General features: G+C 31.9%; 1 protein-coding gene and 1 pseudogene across 1 annotated transcript; one reads left to right on the top strand and one right to left on the bottom strand.

Moving 5' to 3' along the window:
• Positions 1 to 1,811: 1,811 nt before the first annotated feature.
• LOC149528742 (ricin B-like lectin R40G3 pseudogene) lies at positions 1,812 to 5,020 on the bottom strand (annotated as a pseudogene).
• A 43-nt stretch (positions 5,021 to 5,063) lies between these two features.
• On the top strand, positions 5,064 to 8,457 carry LOC149528741 (glutathione S-transferase F9-like). The gene is made up of 3 exons (XM_089808064.1): positions 5,064 to 5,174; positions 5,290 to 5,308; positions 8,018 to 8,457. The coding sequence occupies exons 1-3, from the start codon at positions 5,064 to 5,066 to the stop codon at positions 8,455 to 8,457; spliced, it is 570 nt and encodes a 189-aa protein (XP_089664190.1).
• Positions 8,458 to 23,943: the final 15,486 nt, after the last annotated feature.

Below are 23,943 nucleotides of genomic sequence, written 5' to 3'. Positions count from 1 at the left end.
GATGCAGTCTCCTAAATGTTGCAAAAGGAGAACGATGTACAGGGTAGGCAACAACACCAGGGGACAATGTGGGTATGGGAAATACCACTAAAGAAAGGAATTTGGTCAAGAATATGAGCAGGATCAGGATCATAATAAATACTTGAACCAAGAAATGGCTCAAGGGCATACGCGTGTGAAGTGGTTCAACACACGGGAGAGCTATAATTTCAAAACACCTAATGGAGGTGTTGATGATTCGTCTGTTCACCAATGATCCCCTTATATTGAATGATTTTGCAGCTTTGGTGAGGAAAAATTGAATTCTCTGCATGATGCAATTATGGAAGACCAAATTACTAGTCCACGATATCTTACACAATCTGGTTACAATATACAATTAAATAGAATGGGTGTGTTTAGGGCTGACCCGATGTTTTTTATGGGGCCTGATCGTTTAGTCCATGTCCCCTGCATGAGACTTCAAATTAGAAGCATGTCGACAAACAACGGGTCTTTGGATGAACAACCTTCACCGGGTCCTAATCCTTTCTTGGGGACATACTGCTAGACAGAGAAGAATGCTTCGAGGTTTCAAGAAATTGGCAGAGGACACCCACACATTTGCCACCAAATTCAAACCACGCAGAACCAGAGGATACTCCAATAGATGTAGCCAAGAGAATGTTGTTATTCTCATGTATTATTGATGCTCAGCATTTGCAGGAATTACTAGGGCATTATGAAATCAATCATTGCAATGTTCAGTGCATTGCTGATGTGAGTTGCCTAGTTCCCATCTTGACATCTAAAGTGTTCAGTGGATTGCAACAGGAACATGGGAGCAATGGGTGCTGGAAAGAGGGGTGTGGTCAGATTCTTGCACCCAACTTTCAAGACTTCAAGGAAATTTTTGAGATTGTGCATTTCACTTGGCATGGTGTCTTTATGGATGACCTAGGTTCCCTCTGTAGTGAGAAAATTTTTTTTTGAAGTTCTATCAAGTCTGATAAAACTTGGCAAAGACTCATTCGCAGTGCAAGAATAGAGTTTGGCGCTATTGAGATTTTCTCAAAATCTGCTTGTTCTCTGTGATTGAGGAATTTAACCCTGGGATATCTCTGTGAGATTTTTTTCTCATTTTTTGTCATTGGTCTTTAGTGGGGATATCGTTAGGTGTATGAAGCCCAATCACTATGTAACAGCTGTTGTTGGTTGAGAATGCCATTTCACTGACATGTAACAGTTTTCTTGTAGATAAAATTACTCAACATCAAGATTTTTAGTTGTAACTAAAAACCTTTTCATCTTCAAGATTATGTTTCTAGAGACTAGGAACATCTGCTAAATAGATCATTTAATGACAGTTAATCGATAAAATTGAGAATCCCATGTTGAAGAGTGGACCTAGCCTGTTTATAGGTGAACCACTATAAAATTCACTGTCTTCCGTGTCTCTGTGTTTTGTGCTTTGAGACAGTTGATTTTATTTATACTAGCACTTGTACCGGCTGGTACAAGGTTGTAGCCGATGTCATTTATCAGTTTCAAACATTATAAATGATAAAGAGGATTAAACAATGTGAAATCGGAAGTAATCCATTAGTAGATCTCTGTAAGTTGAGAAATTTTCAAAACCGACTTTTACATTTTTGTAACAAGATCTCCAATATTATCTGATCACTAAAAAAATAAAATTATATTAATATAACACCAAGCAATGTGAATTGTGAGATAAATCTCCAAACCCTTTATAAAAACTTGACTTTTACCACACAATCAATCAGTTTGCATCTTGCCATACCCAAGAAAAACATTTCTACACAATGAAATTAAATAGGAAACCTACAGATTGGGTTGATCTTCCATTTCTGGCTCATTTTTTTGTGCCATTTGAAGAGAAGAACCTTTGCCCCTTCTCTAAGGCCGCCATGATGTTTATCATCCTCTAGCTTGGCTTCCAAATTGAGCTTAATGTCATTTAATGGCCTGATGCACTGATACCCTCTTCGCACATCAGCACTCTGGGTAAGTAGAATAGCCTCAACACTTTGGGTAAACAGAACAGCCTCATTCAAATCATCAGGGTGGTATGGACCCAAGGACACCTGCACCATCCAAGCACACAAACAATTATACCAAATCCCTCAAACCCCACTATAGTTCCTTAACAACAGATAATAGAAAACATTGGCTTTGGGAAAAATTACAAACCCTTTCTTTCTCAACATGTCCATGCCTTACAGCCTGGCCTGTAACTCTATTCACCCATGCCCAACTGCCGAATCGCTCTTAAATCAAAGCATCACCATCAGTCAATAAAGATTTCCTATAATAAAACAAACTAATATCCACACCCAACTGCCCAATTGGGTTAACATCAATGAAATCCTTGTCACTAAACAATCCAGCGGCTTAAACATCACACACTAAGGCTTGATTCCTAGTGTAGAAGTGTTAAATACTTACTTTTCCAAGCTTAATTTCTTACTTACTTTTCCAAGCTTAATTTCTTTCTTAATGTGTGATGTTTAAACGATAACCATCCTCTCAATAGAAAAAAGAGAATTACACCACAGGACCACATATCATTGGTAGCCTCTCAACAATAACCTGTAGGAATCTAATATAATAAGCTAAAAGAAACTTGGTCACCTTCAACATTTTCAGATGCATCTTACCACCAAGCAAGGCTTTCCTCAACACCAGAGCCAAAAGTTGTTAATTATTGTTAGTTGGACAGCTGTTATTTCTGACCCGAAAATAGCAGCACTATTTATGGGTAGCTTGGATAGTTGTTCGTCCTTATCTATGAATAGCGGTTGTATTTATGGGTGGTTTGGACAACTGTTTGTCCACTTGCCAAAAATTAGTAAATGGTTATTATTTACTAATTTTAGTGATTCCTTTTGGACACTTTGCAACCAATTCTATTATTGGTTGTCGAGTTGTCTTAATCTCAGCCGTTGGTTAGATTTAATCTCGGTCGTTGGTTTACCAACAGGAGTAGTATAGAAAGGGGTCATTGGGTCATTTGGATGTGAGGAAGCTTTGGTGAAACAGTTTGCAGTGTTAGCAAACAGTCTTGCAGTGTTAGCAAGGGCGCAGTGTTAGCGCAGGGATGGAAGGTTTTGGAGAAGCAGTTTGCAGTGTTAGCAAACAGTCTTGCAGTGTTAGCAAGGGCACAGTGAGGAAGCTTTGGTGAAACAGTTTGCAGTGTTAGCAAACAGTCTTGCAGTGTTAGCAAGGGCACAGTGTTAGCGCAGGGATGGAAGCTTTTGGAGAAGCAGTTTGCAGTGTTAGCAAACAGTCTTGCAGTGTTAGCAAGGGCACAGTGAGAAGCTTTGGTGAAACAGTTTGCAGTGTTAGCAAACAGTCTTGCAGTGTTAGCAAGGGTGCAGTGTTAGCACAGGGATGGAAGCTTTTGGAGAAGCAGTTTGCAGTGTTAGCAAACAGTCTTGCATTGTTAGCAAGGGCACAGGAAGAAGTTTTTGTGAAATAGTCTTGCAGTGTTAGCAAGGGCACAGGAGGAAGCTTTGGTGAAGCAGTTTGCAGTGTTAGCAAACAGTCTTGCAGCGTTAGCAAGGGCACAGGAACAAGTTTTTGTGAAGCAGTTTGCAGTGTTAGCAAACAGTCTTGCAGTGTTAGCAAGGGCGCAGTGTTAGCATGGGGATAGTAGTGGGGAATATCAGCGGGAGAAATTAGGAGGTTGTCAAAGTTCTGCCAGTGAGAGGCAAGGAATTTTGTATCTCTTGATTTGCTGAAGTTTAATATAATTCCTCATCTGTAGAACTGGTTTTCCCTTAGGGGTTTTTCCAAGGACAATTTGTCCTAAAATATTGTGTTCATTGTGTTGCGCATTTCTTTCCGTATTTTATAAGTGAAGTTGCAGTTGTGTTATTCTTCGATATTAGCTGGGAATTTATTTTCAGTAGTTTAATAATCATTTGTGATAGGAGATTAATAATCAGTGACTGCAATAGTTTGATTTTTCACAAAAGTATGGACTAGAATTTGAACCAAAGAGCTCTAGATTGAAGCTATAGAAGTACTGTTGCGCCTTTCACTACCACAAGAGCCGAGTCTTTAGTTGTCATGGCCCATCTGAGAGCAAGTTCCTCTGATCGCTATAGTGTTTTGAACTAGCTTATGTGCTTTTTTAGGAATTTTCGTACGGCCTGTGCAACTTAGGCAGGAGTGGCTGAAGATTCTTTTGCTCCAAATCTCAACATTATATAGAAATCTTGGATCTTTCTTGCTTCAAGACTTCTAACCTTTAAATTCAATAGTTAAAGAAATACCATGCCATTAAACTACCCAGTGATTTAAATTCAATTCAACATTCAAATGAAACCAATATTCAATGGAAACACGAATATATACATGTATTCCCATGATCGATTCATAGTTGGTTTGATATTGAAATCAATAGCATCCTGAGTAAAACATACTTGTTTTCCTAACAACAATGTAGAATAATTTTCTTTTCATGGTTTATATGTTACAATAGACTAAAAATATTACCGTAACCAATAGAAAATCAGAAAATTTGTATTTTTAAATGATTGAAACTAAAAAATAGTAATAAAATACAATATAGGTGCCAATGAAAAAATCCATTCTTTGTTGGATTGGCCATTTGTATAGTGAGATGAAAAATTTGCAGGAAGTAAACACTAAGAATATTATAGAGAAAAAGTAGCCCCTGAACCCCAACAAAGATGAAAATTAGAATCTAGGCAGTAGATATATGGTCAACTGGCATGAAAGTATTACTGCTGAATAAAACTCAGATACTTAAAACTGTTGCCACAAGCCAGAAGGAGAGCCGAGCACAAAAAAGACATTTCTTTTTAATTTTGTGATACCTCAATGTACAGAAATCTATTGAGTTTAATGAACATTGAAGAATCCTAATTTAGATTTTAGGTTGAGTATTTTGTATGCAAGAATTAATCTACGTTGGACTGTAACAAGAATGGAAGATAGGTTGCATAAAATTTTACAGATGGTAAAAGGAAATCGAACTACCTGTGCCCATGATGACCGAACAAAGCTCTAATCTTTGTAATTCGGTGACGAAAATGAAGCAGAGGCATAGAAAAGGGGACGAGGATCTGAATGAAAGATACCTCCATTCAAATGACACGTTCCAAATGCGAATGACATGTTCCAATATGGTGGCTGGCTGTCCCGTCTGCACATGCCAATTTTGTGGCCGGCCATCTCTTCTCCACCTGCCAATTGTGGTCTCCTTCTTTCGTATTCCCAATGCCTATCGGCTAATAAATGCTTAAACATTGAAAACAGACGAGCGTCCTCGCACAAGGTAGCCTATCGGCTAATTATTTTTCTTAATAAACAACACGCTGTCATAAACTTTCGTTGAGATGGTGACCGTAGTCCACGTGTATGAATTTGGTGTAGCCACTTACATATGAATGAAGTAAGTAATGGCTAAGTTTGAGCAACGAAGATGATAAAGACTATTTAAATAGGAAACTGCACGAGAAAGTCTCAGTACAGTGAGAAAGGAGGGAAAATCAACGGATGCAACATTTTTCATGGTTGTCTATTGCCTTTACTGAATATCAACCTTTGATTCTAAAAACCATCAAATAAATTAGAAAGCGTAGAACACAATTGGAAGAAACACCACTGAGTTGTCATAAAGTTGTCTTGCAAATATAGACGTTACATCACCATTGTCAATATACAACTATTACATGTTGGCAGATGTTCATCCTTCAAAATTATGCAACTACAAACAGAATAGCGTTATCCCAGTTGCTTCTCCGAATCTATTCAACCTTCTAAACATTTAGCATCTTCATACTACCTTGCACTACCTAAACTAGGACCACTACCCACAAGTCAGGTTTTTCGATCATTCATTTCTAAGACAGAGAAAACATATTACAAATAGATAGGTCTGGACTCAAAATATAAAAAGAAATTCAAATGAGTAGATCATGTCATGCAAACATAAGAGAGAGTTGATCAAACATACTTCAACATAGAATAATACGATACTACAGATCACATGGAATGAATCTTCATTGTAAATTGAAACTTGCCAGCCTCGGTGTTAGAATAGGAAAGCTAGTATAAGACTGGACCAATCATATGATTAAATCATTTGGAAATATCAAAACAAAATGCAAAGCTAGACATAGGATCTCCATGATGCTTAGACTACACCATAAGTCTATTGCATAAGAAAATGAGCCAATTGGATTGATCTAAGCTAATACAATAGAAAAACTATCTAAATGAATAGTAAACAAATAAATAGAAAAGAAATATATTTTTAGTTGATGCAAGATTGCCAACAACACAAAGATGCTCTTGTACCACTTATGAACAACTAAGTCAATCAATAAGGTACAAAATTTCGGTGCCTAACACTAAAAAAATCTACTTATATCATTACCAAGTTGTACTTATGATTCCAATCTGCATATTCAAAATCATAAACACTTTCTAACATAATTTTACTCTTCCCTTAAAGGAGTCCTGTAAACAAGGAGTCCTATGAACAAGTGTCATAAAACAAAGATGGATATAGAAACAAATTCTAAGATCCTTGATATTCCCAATTTCTATGAATCTGATACACTCAATGTGAGACAGTTGATGTCTAAAAAAGAAACTTAGCTCTTTCCTTGAAAGCGATCACCGTTGAGACAAGACATTAACAATAAATTGCAAAGATGAATTGAAAATGTTGTATGTATTCAACCAAAGTGATCTAAGTGCACAAAATTGGAGACAACTCATAATGACAACATTTAACCTACATACACTAATCTACCATTACCAAGAACCTAACTATATTTTAATAAGTACATTCAATCTATAATCTAAAATTGAAAGAAACACTATATACAAGTTTTGAAGAAAACTTTTAAAATCTCTACAATAGAGAAAATTAAGTGACTCCAAATATAATTAGTAATTGATGAGTATCCTCCTCCTTCTCGATTGACCTTCAAGGAAAAATATCTCCATTCTTTTCATTATATTTGAACAAATTATTGGAAAAATAGAACAACAGTATTGAAACAGAAAGAAAAAACTTCTAGCTTAATTTTTATTAAATAATAGATGCAAATTTATACAATAGCTTGACCCAACAATATTCCTAAATGACTATTAATTAGATTGACAACAAACTACTTCATGATTGACAAAACACACAAACTTGATAGCTAACTAAAAGTTATGGACACTTAACTCAAACGCATCTATAATAAGAACTTTATTCAAATTAGAACTCTCTGATTCACACCTAAATTAAAGTCGAGTCGCCAACAACTCAACAAGATTTTTCATATGTGCAACAATTATTATTGACTAATGTTAGAATAGTAACTCCAACACAAATATGCTCCACTAACTTGATAACCCTCATTGTATTCCCTCTAATCCATAACTAAAGAGATGGTTCTTGTGTTGTACTCACACGTCTTGTTTGATTGTTCTTTTCTTGCCACTCTATTATCTCTACTTGAATAATCATTTCACTTGCTAAAAATGACCCGTTGAAATAACACAATATAATGTAGACACATTATACTCGTTATTGTAGACACATAATGATAATACCCCCTTTGACTGCTTGTAACCATTTTGCCTTATTTCATGCCCAGGCTTGTCCCATGAATAACCTTTCACTTCCTTTCTGAACATGTTTAAGATAACTCTGTATCATAACACAAGTGCTAAAATTTCAATGAGCTGGAAACATACTCTACCCCTTCATTTTACCCTTCATTACATTAGTATAAAGCTTTTTCACTTCATCTTCAAATACAAAATTTTTACATATACCTATAACATGTGCCAATTATTTATAGGTGAAAATATGTCATCAGATTTTGAAAGGCACAAAGTCACAATGTTCAACTATTATATCTTCTCCCCTACTTAACACTTACTCAAATATTGTACAATTACTATTTTACATTACTATTTTACATGAATATATCCATTCCCTTTCTATACAGAATGTAATTGTTTTTTTGGACATGTCTAGAATCTAGGGCCATCATAAGGTACTTTGCTGAGAAATATGAAGGGAAAGGGGACATCTCTACTAGGAAAGACATTGGAGGAGAGAGCAATGGTGGAGCAGTGGGTAGAAGTAGAAGGGCAATACTTCATTCTATTGCTTATTCACTGGTTGCTCAGATGCTGGTTGTCCCAAGGCTTGGTCAGCCTCAGGACTTGGCACTGATTGAGAGTAGTGCTGAGGAGGTGGGTAAAGTGTTGGATGTGTATAAAGAGAGGCTGTCAAAAAGCAAGTACTTGGCAGGACAATTTTACAACCTTGCTGATCCGACACATCTTCCATTTATCCATTATATAGTGAGTGCTACTAATAACACATATTTGATTACAAATAGGAAACATATGAATGCATGGTGGGAGGATATCTCCTCTAGACCAACATGGAAGAAGGTTTCAGCTATGTGAAACCATGGATTTTGTGTCTAAGGCTACCAACATTTTAGTATGTTTTTGAAAAATAATAACACCATGGTCTACTCCGTACATGGTGGAATGTTGCCTCTCTATGTTTCAAAGATGTTTTCAGTGTGATTTTTTTATATAATCTTTCCTAGTTTTACCACCGTGCTATCTTCTCCTTTTCTGGTTATATAATCCTTTGGAAGATGGTGGTTCTAATTTTTTAATTTCTACTTTTGCTTCTAAAATGGACTACCTATTTGGGTTTGATGATGTATTCTAATGTCAAACCATTTTACTATTACTATTTAGATTCATGGGATGTCTTGCCATAAATAAAACAATTAATTGTTATTGCAATTCTTTCAATTGTAGAATTTTCTTTAGCTAAAAGATCCTTTTTTTCAAAGAAACAATAAGTAAAAATTATTTGAACACTTATTGAAATAATCAAATGAGATGTTAGATAGTTAGTGATGCTTTTAATATGTGTTTAAATTAAGAAGACTGAAATAACAATACATGCAAATATAATCAATATCAAAAATAAACAAAGCACATAAAAAGAACACAAGACACAAATATTTAGTATAGTTGATTCAATTTGTAGACTACATCCACCAAACAACAAGTCCTTATATTCCTAATATCTACTGATTACAACTTGATTACAATCTATAGCTACTATTTTCATCATCACACTTAAAATCCCTAACCCAAAGCCATTTTATGCAAGTATTTTATCACTTACAAAATTAGGGTTGTATTTGATTACAACAGGTCGACCTCTATAAATAACTCCAAAAGATAATTTCATTGAGGGCAACCTCCACTCGAGGCCCATCCTAACTCTAAACTCTAGCAAGTATGCATGGCGAGTGTACAATACTTACAGATGTGTCACCACAAACTAACAATTGGGGAAAATTAAAAATAGATTATAACAGTCATGAATTGCTATTTACTAATTTCTTCCTTCAAATCTTGATTGTAATGATTAACTAGAAGCACACTAAATACTTTGAAATAATTTTAGTAAAAAGAATCTCTTCCTCTTTACAATTTTAAAACTATATATGTATGTGTGTATATATATATAGTGTGTTTCTCTCTTTCTATATATGAATTTTTTAAATAATTAATTTTATTTGTAACTAAGTGAAATGTTAAAATTTTGTTATTTTTATCTTTTATATTATCAATACAAATAAAAAATTATATAAAAAAATTTGAAAAGTAATTAATAAGGGTATCAAAGTAGAGACTCCAAACCCACACATATTTATTGTAAAAATTTATAGAATGAAAATTAATAATATTATAAAAAGGAAATCAATAATATAAAGAATGTGTTATTATTGTGGAGTCTCATAAGTCTCCAAGTGGGAGATTGTTTTGATGTGGAGCCTAATCAAACTCAAAGGTATATTCGGTGCAATTTCCCCCTAGATTATTTCTATGGGGATTTGGGGGCAATGCCCCTTCTGGGGTCCTCGAGAAATGTCCTAGGTGCGCTCCATGTCACTTTACATGGTGGGATTGAAGGGCAATGTTGGCATCGACTACTATTTTCCTATTGGATGACTTATTCTACCCCTAATTTTGTAAGTAGTAAAAGCTTGTATAAAATGACTTAGGTTCAGGGATTTTATAATGTATGGTGATATTGTAGCTTCTTGCATGATGGTATTGAGTTGTAAGGGATTGTAGATTGTAATCATTGGATAATAATAATATTGGACTTGTTATTGGTGGACGTAGCCTAGGGATTGGGTGAACCATGTTAAATTGTGTGTCTTGTGTGTTGAAGTTGATGAAAGATCAAACCCACAGTTAATCCTTGTGTCTTCTGTGTGATTTATTATTTTCTAATATTGGCTATATTTGTATGTAATTGTTATTTCTATCCATGGTTAATCCTAACAGAGTGTTCTAAATAGAAAAAATTGGCTGCCCTACACAAAGTATGGGTGATTCTTCCTCTTCTCTATTTGCATCATTCACAAATTCACCTACACATAAGAAAGGGGTATGCATAAACCTTTTTTGTTGAAAATAGAACATGGACTACAAGTGGTTTTTTTCATTTTGGAGCATCACATTACATCATTGTGTTTGGAGAATCATTTTATATTCTCATGTGTCTATTACAATTCACCTTTCTAATGTTTGAGCCAAACTTATCAACCAATTTTTCATGAGTAGTGGTTCACAAGAACATGTCTATCATGATAATGAAATAGAACACTTAGCACTCATTCCATCTAGGTCATGTTCATAGAGGTGAAGCAATGAGATTTCTTGAGAGGTGACTCATCTTAGTACTACTACAACTCAAGTGCATTTAACCATGGAGTTACTCTAAGCTTAAGCACACTTTGTTTGAAGATTTTACAAATAGGGTTGCAAGAAAATAAATTCTAACTTTGGATGAAAATTGATGGTTAATATCACTTGAATTGATTTAGTACTAGGGTGTGTTGACCTCCTAGTAAGTCCTAATGCTTCACCTCTATGAGCATCACCTAGATGCAGTGAGTGATAAGTGTTCTATACCTTTTTATAAGAGATGGGTTTCTGTGAACCACAATTCATTAAATGTGGGTCAATAAGTTTGATTCAAAAATTACACATGTGAATCATGATAAAATTATCATAGTTTAGCATGTTGTGGAAACTATTACCTACTTATTATTTTATAAAGTTGAGCCTTGTTCCTTTTGACTATTCCTAATGGAAGAAAATTGCATGTCACCTTATAGAAAAGGAATATATTAATATAAGTGAAAATTAATTTAATGATGTACTTTATGTTGCAATTCGATAAAACATGATTAGATGAAACAAACCCCAAAAAAAGCAACCTCAAACTAGAAGAAAAGAGGAAGGGACTTACAAGAAGTGAAAAAGGGGGAATTTGAATAGAGTTGCAATAGTTTGGAGTTGATGAAACTCACCACTATATGGAGAAAAGGAACAATTAATGTTGTTATGAGTTGCATTTTGTTATGCTTATGTTTGATTTTCAATATGATCATATATGCAAGTTTAAAGATTGTTTATAATATCCATAGTTGGGAAAAGGTTTGTGGAACACTGATTCCCCGCCAACCCCCACCCCCTTAGTATTCCCTATTTCTAACAAACAATTATCCTCACACTTTCACCTGGTGCAAAACAAGCTTCTCCTTTGCTCAAATTCATTCTCATTGTCAAATGTTGACATATCCTATGTTTATTTTCAAAACATGAAAATGGAATAGGAAATTTTTAATTCCCAATTTACCCTAGCCTTCTAATCTTTCATCTAAAAAGGCCCAATTGGAAAATGAATTCCAATTCCACTTAAATAGGAATGGAGGTTTACAAAAATCAATTTTTTACATATGATTATCATATGTGTACCCAAGAGTATGGAGGTTCGTGGAGCACATGTAATCAAATCCTCTCTTATATATATGTCTACTTAAAATTCATTCCCAAGACTCTATGTCATGTTCCAGTCCTATGTCAGTTCCACCAATTAACTTGGACCTTCACCTTCTCCTCTCTTTGTAACTCCACAGATACATCTAACTTCCACCATCTTTTTTGTCAATTCACTAAATTTTCCTACAATTTGAGTTCCTCTTTCCATCCCATTGTCATAAAAATTGTCTAACCACTACCTTTAGTTCTTTAATAGCACATCCACCAGTGATAACTTTAAGAAAGCCCTCCTTCAAAAAAATTGCCTAAAATGCTGTCGAATCCAACATTTTGTGGGCAAGAAAATTTTAATGTTGAGGGTGATTTTTTTGTTCTATATAGGGAAATAAAATATTATATGTTGGTGATTTTTTCTTGCCCTAGCAAAAATAATTTTAAATGTGATGAATTAGTGTTTTTTTTGCTAACAGATAAATAAATAATGGCCATTTTTTCCCTTGCCAAAAATGAATTAATAATGTTAGAGGTGAATTACTTGTTTTGTAGGAAAATGAATAATAATGGTCTTGGCTAATCTTCAACAGTAAACTAAAAAATTGTTTAATCTAAAAGTGAAATTTGCACATATATTGGCTATTGATTGTATTGATTGTTGAGTAGTCACTTCAAGTTTTGACTTGTGTACTATCTGAAGTGTATTATTATTATTATTAGTGTCGTAACATCGTTATATTAGTGTCACTATTACCAAGTCAGCTATTGTAACTTTTGTATTGTTAATAGTAAATAAAATTATTTTATTGACCATTGATTAATTAGAGATCAATGATAGAAGATGCATTTCAGGGCCACTCGCTTGAAAAGACCTAGAGTAGCATGAAATTCTCCAGAATGGAGACATGTGGAAATGTTTATATGAAAATAATTACTCAATGTCAAGCATTATGGGTTGTCTGACATTAATGCCAGTACATTTCGACATTTCACACACTTGAAAATTAATAGGAATAGGAAAAAATAAGATATGAAAAATTGCAAATGCCAAAGAATTAAATGCAACTATCATTAAATAGCCTTTTCAATTCCTCTTTCATTATCATTTCTCATATTCTTCATTGTTCAATTTGAATTTAGTTTGTAGTTGCACTTTGCAAAAATTTTTGAATCTTAGTCATGGATATGCCAATTTTCTTGAAATACACTACAATGGCTCTACAAAAGCCCTTTTTGGGCAAGATTACTAACAATGTCCTTGCCATGGTTTGCAAGCTAGATGCTTGAAGTCCTTTTATCGGCCATGCTATATTCATGGCACTTGGCCATGAATTCATGAGAAGCGATAAGAGGTACCATGTGTCCATGAATATTACCTCCTGCTTCCTTGTGTCTCTTCTTGACCTTGAAGGGAGTCAAATAGACATTCTGATGCTTCTACATAACTTTTTTAAGGAATTTTTTAAGAAAATGATGTCAAAATTCTTGTATTGGCTGAGCAGGTACCAGGGTCAGGCATTGGCATCACTTTTGTGGATGTAGCAGACAAGTGTTGGGAGGAAGGCATAGGGTGCATTATACATAAGCATCATTTCCTACTTAGCATGAATAAATGGCAATTGACTCACCATCGAAAGTGGACATGACTCGAAAGGGATTTTCTATGGAAGTGGTTGTTATTGGACAATGTCAGTGAGACCAACTTTACATGGCTGGATGAGTTCAGTGAGATTATCTTCTCGAACAGACTCCTCACAGACAGACTTGAAGACCTTTCTAATTGAAGGCTTCAAGTCCTCAGCCCCTCAACCCGTTGATGCTTCTAGCCTCCCTAGTTCCCTAGTTCCCTATTCCCTATTTCCTGAATATTGTTTCCTTACCCATTGCCTTTAGGGAAAAAAAATGTTTTTAAGATATTTGTATTTTTCTTTGGATTAGGCCTTGCCCTTTTTTATAAATTACGAAATAGTAAAACTAGGCTAATTTAATCAGCTATTTTGAATATCTATGCTATGAATCAGTATTATGTACATTGTACAATTTAAAATATTAGCAATGAAAACAATAGTTTTTGGCTTCTCAAATCATTATTCTTGTTAGTTTATGACTTTGTGAGTTTGTTTTTGATATCTTGATTCTCAATGCACTATTGAAATGTTACTGTTAGTTTGCGACTTTGTTAAAAATAGTTAATTGTTAATAATTAACTATTTTTCTTTAATCTGATTGGTTAAAAAAATGGAGCTTCAAGGAAAACTAAAGATTAATAGATTATAACCTTAACAAAGTTAAATATAATTTTGATAATTTATATGTCAAATGTTTTATTTCATACAGTCTATCTTGTCACCTATTCCTAACTTTTTCTTCGTTATGAAATCTTTTAAATGATGAAGAATAGTTTATAAACAATTATCGCAATTTTCAATATATGTTAATAATTTATAGATATTTTAGCTATATTATATTTTAATTTTGAAAATAAATCATAAATATGAATAAAAATATAGCATTTGCAATTATATTTTTAAATTGTAATTATTTTATTTACATTAGAATATTATCATTATTATTTCATATCTTGCACCAATTTTATTTTATAAAATTTAATATATCTTCGTTGAATTTTTCATATCATCATTACAATAAAAAGCTTATGATAGAAAGAAAGTCATTTCTATAATAGAAAAGAAAATCTTTTATTTATATAAATTAAAACTATTATAATTATTATTATAAATTATATTATATATAATATTTTATATAAATAATTAAATTAACATCATGATTTTGACATGCTCATTGCTCAAGCTTAAAAATAAAATAATAATAATTAATAGCAATTTCTTTTATTTTTCTCTATATTAATTAATATGCTATGTAAGTTGTTTTCAATGACCGCGGCTCAAAGCCTTAATTTTGGGCCAAATTTTAAAAGATTGAAGATAAAGTCTATTTCTATCTGAAACCAGGACACGTGTACTTAGATATTCTACATGAAATCTTGACCATTGCATAAAATAAGGATTGGTAACCTGAGATAAATTTTAGGCCAATTTAGGGAATGCTTTCCCATGTTCCTAGATTCATCGAAAATCATGACATGTGTCTGGTCATTGCCAATTGGAAGACTTGGTTAATATTATAAATAATTATGTTTATAAACAATTATCACAATTATCAATATATGTTAATAATTTATAGATAATTGAACTATATTACATTTTTATTTTGAAATTAAATAATAAATATGAATAAAAATATAACATTTATAATTATAATTATAATTTTTACTTATTTTATTTAAATTAAACTATTGTCATTATAATTTATTAATAATTATTAGTACTTGTCAGTAGGTACTAGGCTTAGGGCTAAGAGCTAAATATTTCATTTTCAATGTGATTTATTACCGTTAATATTTTTATTTTTTAATGTAAGTGCATTGGTTTATATTTTATATTCTAATAATTTTTTAATTTATAAATTATAATACATTTTTGTCATTCAATTAAAAGTAATATTATATATATTACATAATAATTTAAGATTTATTATTATTATAAAAATATTATTATTTTTATTTATATTATTTATTATATAATAGAACATATAATATAATTATTTATAATATAATATAATTATAACCATACTATATATATATATATATATATATATATATATAATAGAACATATATATTAATGATTATATATTATATATATGAATAGAATTTAAATTTAAATTAACATCATTACAGAAAAATATAATTATATTACATTTTTATTAATTATAATAAATTTATTAAATTTAAATTAGATTTATATAAAAACTAAAGACAAGTACTAGTGGCACTTGTTTCATATCTTGCACCAATTTTATTTTATAAAATTTAATATATGTTCATTGAATTTTTCATTAAAAAGTTTATGATAGAAAAGAAAATCATTTCTATAATAGAAAAGAAAATCTTTTATTTATATTATATTATAATTATTATAATAATTATTATAAATTATAGCTCATCTAATAAAGGTACCAATGGAGAAAACTTACTTACATATAACTAAAACATAATAGGATAAATTTTCCTATTAGTTATTTATTCTATTGCCCAACTCATTTCCATTTCAAAATCATAAATATCATTAAATTGAGCCTTGTACTAGATTATGAAGCATATCTCTCTTCATAAATGAAAATCTGCATAATTATGATTTGAAGTGACATTTTTAAACCCATTAGGGCATCCTTGTCATCATTTTGATTCTAGTTTTTTCCTTCCAAAATCTATGACTAGTGGTTTCAACTTGGAAGTGTTTATTCTCAGAGTAGCCCTTAAATGTTACTCTACTTCTCCAAGGATAAAAATATCTACCTATATCATGTCTTCAAAAACCACACTATGGTCTTTTGTGGCCATATCAAGAAAGAAAGATGGAATAGGTTATTTCGGTCAATAGATGATATGAGCTAAATTATAGTTATTAAAGTGTTGGGTGAGGGAGTTTTTGATTACGAGTATTCATGGAGGACTAATAGTGATATTATAAGGCTTTGGGTAGGTTGCCTTGCTAGGGCAGGGGTGGAGAAATGGGACATTGTTAGGCTGAGCTATAACCTTTTCAACCCTTCTTGGCTACTAGGGTTGGAGATAGTGGTAGCTAACATCAATGAGAGGCAATAGATCCCCTTTCTAGAAGCATACATGGAATATGAATTGGATAGTCCAGAGCTAGCTAGATGCCCTATGTGACCATGTCTGGTAATCAAGAACAACATTCAATTCTTCAAAGAGTGGCTGAGGATGGAAGCAAGCATTAACTTCCTGCTAAGATGGAGAGGTATAATTGAGGATCTTGGTAGAGATTGGCTCCTGAATTATTTGAGGGCTTTTGATGCATACATTCACTCGGATGCAAATCTCTCTGATTTGGACAATGTGGCATTCCACATTCCAAATTATGATAAATCAATCAGGGGAAGGATGGCCTATGAGTTTCCTCTGAGTTCAAAGGCCACAAATCTGCATGAGGCTTTAGAGATTATCATGGTTTTTAAGAAATAGAATTGACATACTTAGCTATAATTCTGGGTCATTTTGGCAGTACTATTTCGACCCAGTTAAATATATTATTTACTTCTTGCTAATTGGTTTCCAGTTATAGTTTCTTATTCAAAAAGTTGTAGTAAGGCTACATTTTATAAGTAGTCCTCTTATCTACCTGAAACTATCTTGTATACAATTTTGATATGTAAATATCGTTATTAGTATATATAAAAATAGTGACTTGTTACATAGTTTCCTACTTCATAATCTGACTTATGGTCTCTATAATTTTGGCATATGGATATCATCTTAGTTTGTTAGTTTGGGTTTTTTTTCAATTGCATGTGTGCCACTTTCCAAATCATCTTTTTGCCACGTACAATTTTTCACATCTTTCCTTCATTTATTCATATCAACTTTGCAGAGTGGAAAGCACTTATAATTATGAATTATAATTTTTATATATAAAAAATATTTTATATAAATAATTAAATTAACTTGAAATCGGGACATGTGTTAGGAGTAGCCTAGTTAGTGGTCATCAAACACTTCAATCTTGAAATGCCACCTTCGTAGAGGATTTACAATATGACTATTAAGTGATTTCTTTACTACTATAATGGTTAGAAGGTAATAGTAATTTGACCTGATTTAACTTTTTTTGTAGATTCATATCTTTGTTATGGCTTGACCTATGGATCTTACTAATCAAAATATTCTTTGCAGCTTATCTTCCACGCCACCTTTTCTTTCACTCACATATCCATCTTATTCCACATTCTTCTTACTTCCTTTTTTTCAATCCTCACTAATTGACCTTTTCTATATATCACAAGCTTTGAGAAGTCAACTTGAATACCCTTTCAAATAATCATTAAAAATCCAAATAGTTAGCCTCAATCAGCTAATTATTCGACAATTATATTTTGTTGTTACTCGATCAATACTAGGATTCAATGCTAGGTTAACACTGGAAGATGGATGTCCTTCATTAACCAACTACTCACTTAACACTGAATGTTATTCATTACCCAACTTCTTGGTCAATGATGAATATGCTCGGTTAATATTGTGAACCCTTCATTGCTTGGTTAATATTGACATTTTGTAACATCAGTGGAAACATACAATTTGAGTAATTGTTTCCAAGATTCCTTGTCCCAAACTAACCCTAGTAGTGGGGACATTACATCATGTTTATGATTCATATAGTTAAAGCATACAATAGGTTTGACATCTTTAATATTGATATAAAATGGTTAAAAATACCAATTCTATTGTACATATACATAGGGTGGAAAGCTAGATGGTGTCATAGGCTATGATAGTATATTGGTGGTAGAGTAATATATAATCCTTGAAGATGTCTATAGCCTTCTCATGCCATGAACAATATCCATTAGCTGCAAATCCATTCTAATTTATAGATTCTTACAACAAGGAAATGATAATGATATATGATATTCAAGTCAAATTTTAGCCTAATACTTTTATCATTAATTCCAATTTCATTTTAGTGCAAACACTTTTGTACAAAATCTCATATAATAATGTTACCTAGAGTGAAATTTAAGTATGTTAATATTTTTGTAGAAAAACATGGCATATAATAGTCATAAACATACATCAAATAATTTAGACAATTATATTATGTTCTCAACTATCAAATATGCATACTTAGAAAGTTGCAATATGGATGTGAAAAAAAGTATATATCAGGTGTTTGAAACTATGAAATGTGCAATATGAAACCATGAATGTCTTGTCTAAAATTTAACTTGTAAAACTAGACATCTTAGGGTAATTTACGTAGTAAGTGGATAGATTTGAATTCTTTCAAGGAATTTGTATTAGGCATGGCTAAGATTAATGATAAAAATGATATAATCAAGAGTGATATGAAAGCGAATACAACTTAATTATTCACCCATTAATGTCAATTATATTTAAACTTAAACCCTTAATTTTCATATAAAAGGGATTTCTAGAATGAAAAATACGTATATTAATATTCTTTATGGAATACATGTTGTACACCCAATTATTAACATCTATCCAACAATTTATTCAATTTTTTTATGTTCACAATTCTCAAATATATGTCATATCTTGGAGGTTACAATAGGTGTGTGAAATAAGTCTCTATTAAGGTTTTGGAAATATGAAATGTGCAATCTAAAACCATGAAATGTTTTTAAAACATAAGTTGTATAGTTCTTAGAGGTGTTTAAGGATAATATGTGGAGTAAGTGGGTATATTTGAATTCTTGGAGGGAAATTGTATTAGGAAGAGTTTAAATCAATAATAAAAGTGATGTGAAATCAAATTTGAATATTATTCATCAATCTAAATTAAGATGTTTATGCAATAATTTGAATAAGGTTGAAAATATTAATGAAAGGTTGATATGATTTGAAATCTTGCCATAGTAAATTTTATAATTTTGATTTGAGATGTATTACAAGAATTTGTAAAAGAGTTGTATTTGAATAAGTGAGAATTTTAAGTTTAGATTGTATTTGAATATTTAGAATGTGTGACCTAGATATCACTTATCACTATGATTATAGGTTTTTATTATAATATATTTATTGATGTTTCATTGTAAAATTTCTCAATGGTGAGCTTGAGAACCATTTTTCCTTTAATTTTAGAAAGCATTGTAGCTAAGTTTAGTATTTCTTGAGATCTTTTGTAAGTGTCTACTAATGACATAAATGTTGAAACCAATGCTCATCAAGGACAATTTTATCTTGTTAAATATTTCTAGGTTTAATTTTATAGAAGCTTCATTCTAACTTGTAACAAATAGTTTTCATAACAAAATAAAGAAGATCGATAAAGAGAGTTTTTTCCCAACTGAATTCCTTTTCGTAGGATATTAACTATTTTTAACTACCAATGATTAAGTGAAATAATTATAAAAATGATTAACTAAAATAACTATATCATTGATAAACTGTATTTTCTATAATAATGTTTAACTGAAAATTAACTATAACAATGATCAACTGAAATAACTATTTAAAAATGATTAACTAAAATAACTATAATAATGATCAACTATAATAACTAGAATAATAATTTACTATCTTTCTCTACATACATGTAAAGTAATTGCTTAACATGAAAAGTAGAAGAACATACAAGTAGTATCCGGTGAGTCTTTAGTTGGTTGTGCAAGCCTCAACTTTTGGTAAGAGGAGAAGCATTGACTTAGGCTTAACCTCCCAACCTCAGACCATACTTATCCCCACATAATCTATTGAATTAGAAAGGCCCTCCCTACCATGAGATTGGGCTTGGGATACTTTTAGTCAAGCCACTTGAGCATTATGGTGTTTAGAACATCTACACAGTTATGGATTGACATGTTTTGAATAACTTGCACTACTGACATCAAGTGATCATAGATGGAAAAAATGTCTTTAAATGAACTTGGCCAAGGCTTTCTGATGGGTTCATTGACCCCATCACTACTGCTCAACTTGACAATAGGGAAATAATAATAGGGATGAGCATGTGCTATTAATAAAATGATTTTAGCTTTATTTCATCATATCTGACTTTTATTTTTATGTCATTGTAGATTTCATCTCACCTCTTCACCTTTTCCTTAGATTTACAATTGGTGAGCTAGGATCTTAGAGCAATTGGCTCTGTCCACTGATTTTCAATTGATTCATGAATTATTATATATATATATATATATATATATATCTTCCAACTTATCACAATATATGATTTGAAGAAGGTGTTCTTTAAGATTTGCATAAAATATCATTTAATTCTCATCTCCAATGGCATAATAAATCATGATTGTACAACATGGTTACTTGCCTTTTAATTGCCATAAACAAATCTAATTTAGAGAAAGTTTATCCTATGATATTGAGCAAGATATTTTGCATCATGATAAAAGTTATAGCTTACTACTATGTAAATAAGGTTTTTTGTATCATCTGAATAAGAAAATCATATTGCAATGTTTGGATTTGGATATCCACATAACCTAGAATAATCTGAGAATGGAATCTTGTTGGACACTTGGCAACTTGCCTCACTCTTTCTTGTAAAGATCTTGATCACTAATCCTAGTATGAGATTTCTCACAATTTTTGGCAAAATAACTATATATTAAAGAAATCGTGCAAAGGAACAATGTAATGGTTACAAATTAATAACAACATGGATATTGGCACTATGAAAAATTTAGTTAGTAATATGGAAGAAGTCAGGTGATGAACAAAGAAGTTAGATGTGTAACACGGAAGTCGAGTGATGCAAAAAAAAAATGATGCCTTCTGTCTCCCTCGACTTCAAAATATAAAGAGATATTATGTCTCTTTGGCTTCTAAGAAGCTTTAATATTAAAAAAATGACTTGGCACTTGGATGCCAAATAAATATGTCAAGTGTTCATTGATTTCAAGCAAGAAGAAGAATAAAAAGATGGAAAAAGATTTGAAGGTTATAAATAAAAAATAATTATGGTTTATATCTATCTATATGCACATAGGTATACTTATGAGGTGGCATCATACTATTATAAAACAAATAATAATATTATGGTGTCACTTTACTCTTATATCTATGTGTACACACATAGGTATTTATTATAATTATGTGGTGGAAAGATCAATCAAAATCCTTTGAGGTATGTATTATATTTTAATTAAATTATTTTATGTTTTAAAATTTTTACTTAATAGCTCATGTGGTCCTTTATTTGTATCCTAAAGTTTAAGTTGCTAGGTCCTTACCAAGGCAATTTAAGGTCATACCTGTCAACCTGATGGTTAGACTAAGTTAGTATCCCATTCCATTGATCCTGTTTAGCAATGCTTCCCCCCTTCATCTTCTCTTGCAATCACCTGTGCAAAGATTTCCACAATAATAACAAGTTCCATAATATTTTTCATATTAACATTTAAAAGAATTTAATTATTAACCATAATTCTAAAATCAATCAACTATTAAGTATCACATGACAATTAATGGATAATGACCATCTTCATTAAGAGTTAATACAATGGACATAAATAACTACCTACTTCACATAATTATGAAAGAAAAATTCATTTAGTCTAACAATAGTCTAATGACTATGAATAAATTTACAATTAGGTCAAACTTTGGGATGTAACATACCCTCCAACTTAAATTTTTCATCGTCCTCAATGAATATCACAAAAAAAATAAAAATAAAAAACAATATCTACTCAGATCATTTCAAGAAATTAAAGGTTGAGGCTCTAGTCCTGGAGAAAAGATGAGGGTATTTTTGAAAAATTTCGTGATAATCTTCCTAGGTAGCATTATCTTCCATATACTAATCCCACTAGACCTTGCATTGAGTTACCTTTTGATTTTGTAAGCGTAGCTTATGTACCTTGAGTATTCTGAGTGGTTCTATTTCCATCACCTTCGGTTCTCACACATGTAATAGGTTCCAATCAATTAAAAGATCATGATGAGTAATGTATTTCTTAAGGTATGACACATGGAAGACATCATTCATCCTTATAAGAGTTGGTGGTAAAGCAATTTTTTAGGCTACTGGGTTCATAATTTCCAATATTTCAAAGGGCTCCACATACCTTGGGGCTAGCTTGGTATTCTTACCAAACTTGATAGTACATAAAACCTTTTCTCTCATTGAAAATTCCCTAGGTGTTCTTTTTTCATCTACATAACTTTTCTATCCATCATTGGCTTCCTTCAATCTTTAATGAATTTAGATTATCTAATCTTCCATTTCCTTAAGCATTTCAAGTCCAACAATAATTCTATCTTCCAATCAATTCTAGCTCATGAGATTTCTACATTTGTGGCCATATAAAGCCTCAAAGGGGGCCATTTCAATGGTGGATTGTTAGGAATTGTTATAAGAAAATTCTAACAAAGGTAAATAAATTTTCCATTGGTATTGTTGATCCATAAAATAAACTCTCCAAAGATCTTCTAATACTTGGTCTACTCTTTTTGTTTGACCATCTATCTTAGGATGATAAGTTGAACTAATATTTAGTTTAGTCCCTAATGCTTAAAATAATGTTTTCCAAAATTTGGGAGTTATCCTAGCATCCCTATCTGAGATAATATTCTTTGAAACTCCATGCAATCTAAAAAATTTCTTTATGAATTTATGAGCAATTTCTGGTGCTCCATCAGTTAGATTTCTTACTGTAAAATGAGCAACTTTTGTTAATCTATCTACTACTACTAGAATGATGTTATGTCTATTTCATGTCATAGGTAATCCTTGTACAAAATCCATGGAGATTATCTACCATTTCCATTTTGGTACCTCATTTGGGTGCAAAAGACTGGCTAGGTAACAATGTTTTTCTTTTACTCTTTGGCATTCCAGGCATCCTACCACAAATTTTTTTATCTCCCTTTTCATTCCTTTCCAAAAATATAGGGGTTTTATATCTGACAACATTTTGGTTGCTCCAGGGTGTCCTTAATATGGAGCTAAATGAGATTCTTCCAAAATCATTCTTTGAAGTTTAGATTTGTCAGGTATATAAATCCTATCATGATATCTTAACAATCCATCCTCTTCTATCCCGAATTCTAAATAATTGGGGTCTTGTGGGTCTCTGATGAGAGCTGGGCTGATCTCTACATAAAATTCATCATGCTCTAGATGCTGTAAAATTCGGTCCTTTATTCTAAAATTTATAGTAGCCATTGCAGAAATGTGTCTCCTCCTATTTAAGGAATCTGCTACTTTTTTCCCCTTTATTTAGATGTAATTAATGTCAAATTAATAATCTACTAGAAATTCTAGCCATTTTCTTTGTCTAGCATTAAGATTAGGTTGAGTAAAAATATATTTTAGGCCATGATGGTCAGATTGAAGATCAAAAGGTTTTCCGATCAATTATTGTATCCACATTTGAAGAGCATGAACAATAGCTACTAACTCCAGATCATGAGGGGCATAATTCTGCTTATAATTCTTTAATTTCCTAGATTCATATGCAATTACCTACTCATCCTACATTAACAC

This window comes from Cupressus sempervirens, chromosome 11 (assembly GCF_028749045.1).
Source record: "Cupressus sempervirens isolate cs-2001-9-10 chromosome 11, ASM2874904v1, whole genome shotgun sequence".
NCBI classification, from domain to species: Eukaryota; Viridiplantae; Streptophyta; class Pinopsida; order Cupressales; family Cupressaceae; genus Cupressus; species Cupressus sempervirens.
This window is presented reverse-complemented; position numbering and strand designations above follow the sequence as displayed.

Bases quoted from the DNA above. Each gene is read 5' to 3' on its own strand.
- LOC149528741 (XM_089808064.1), top strand. From the start codon at position 5,064: ATGAAGCAGAGGCATAGAAAAGGGGACGAGGATCTGAATGAAAGATAC.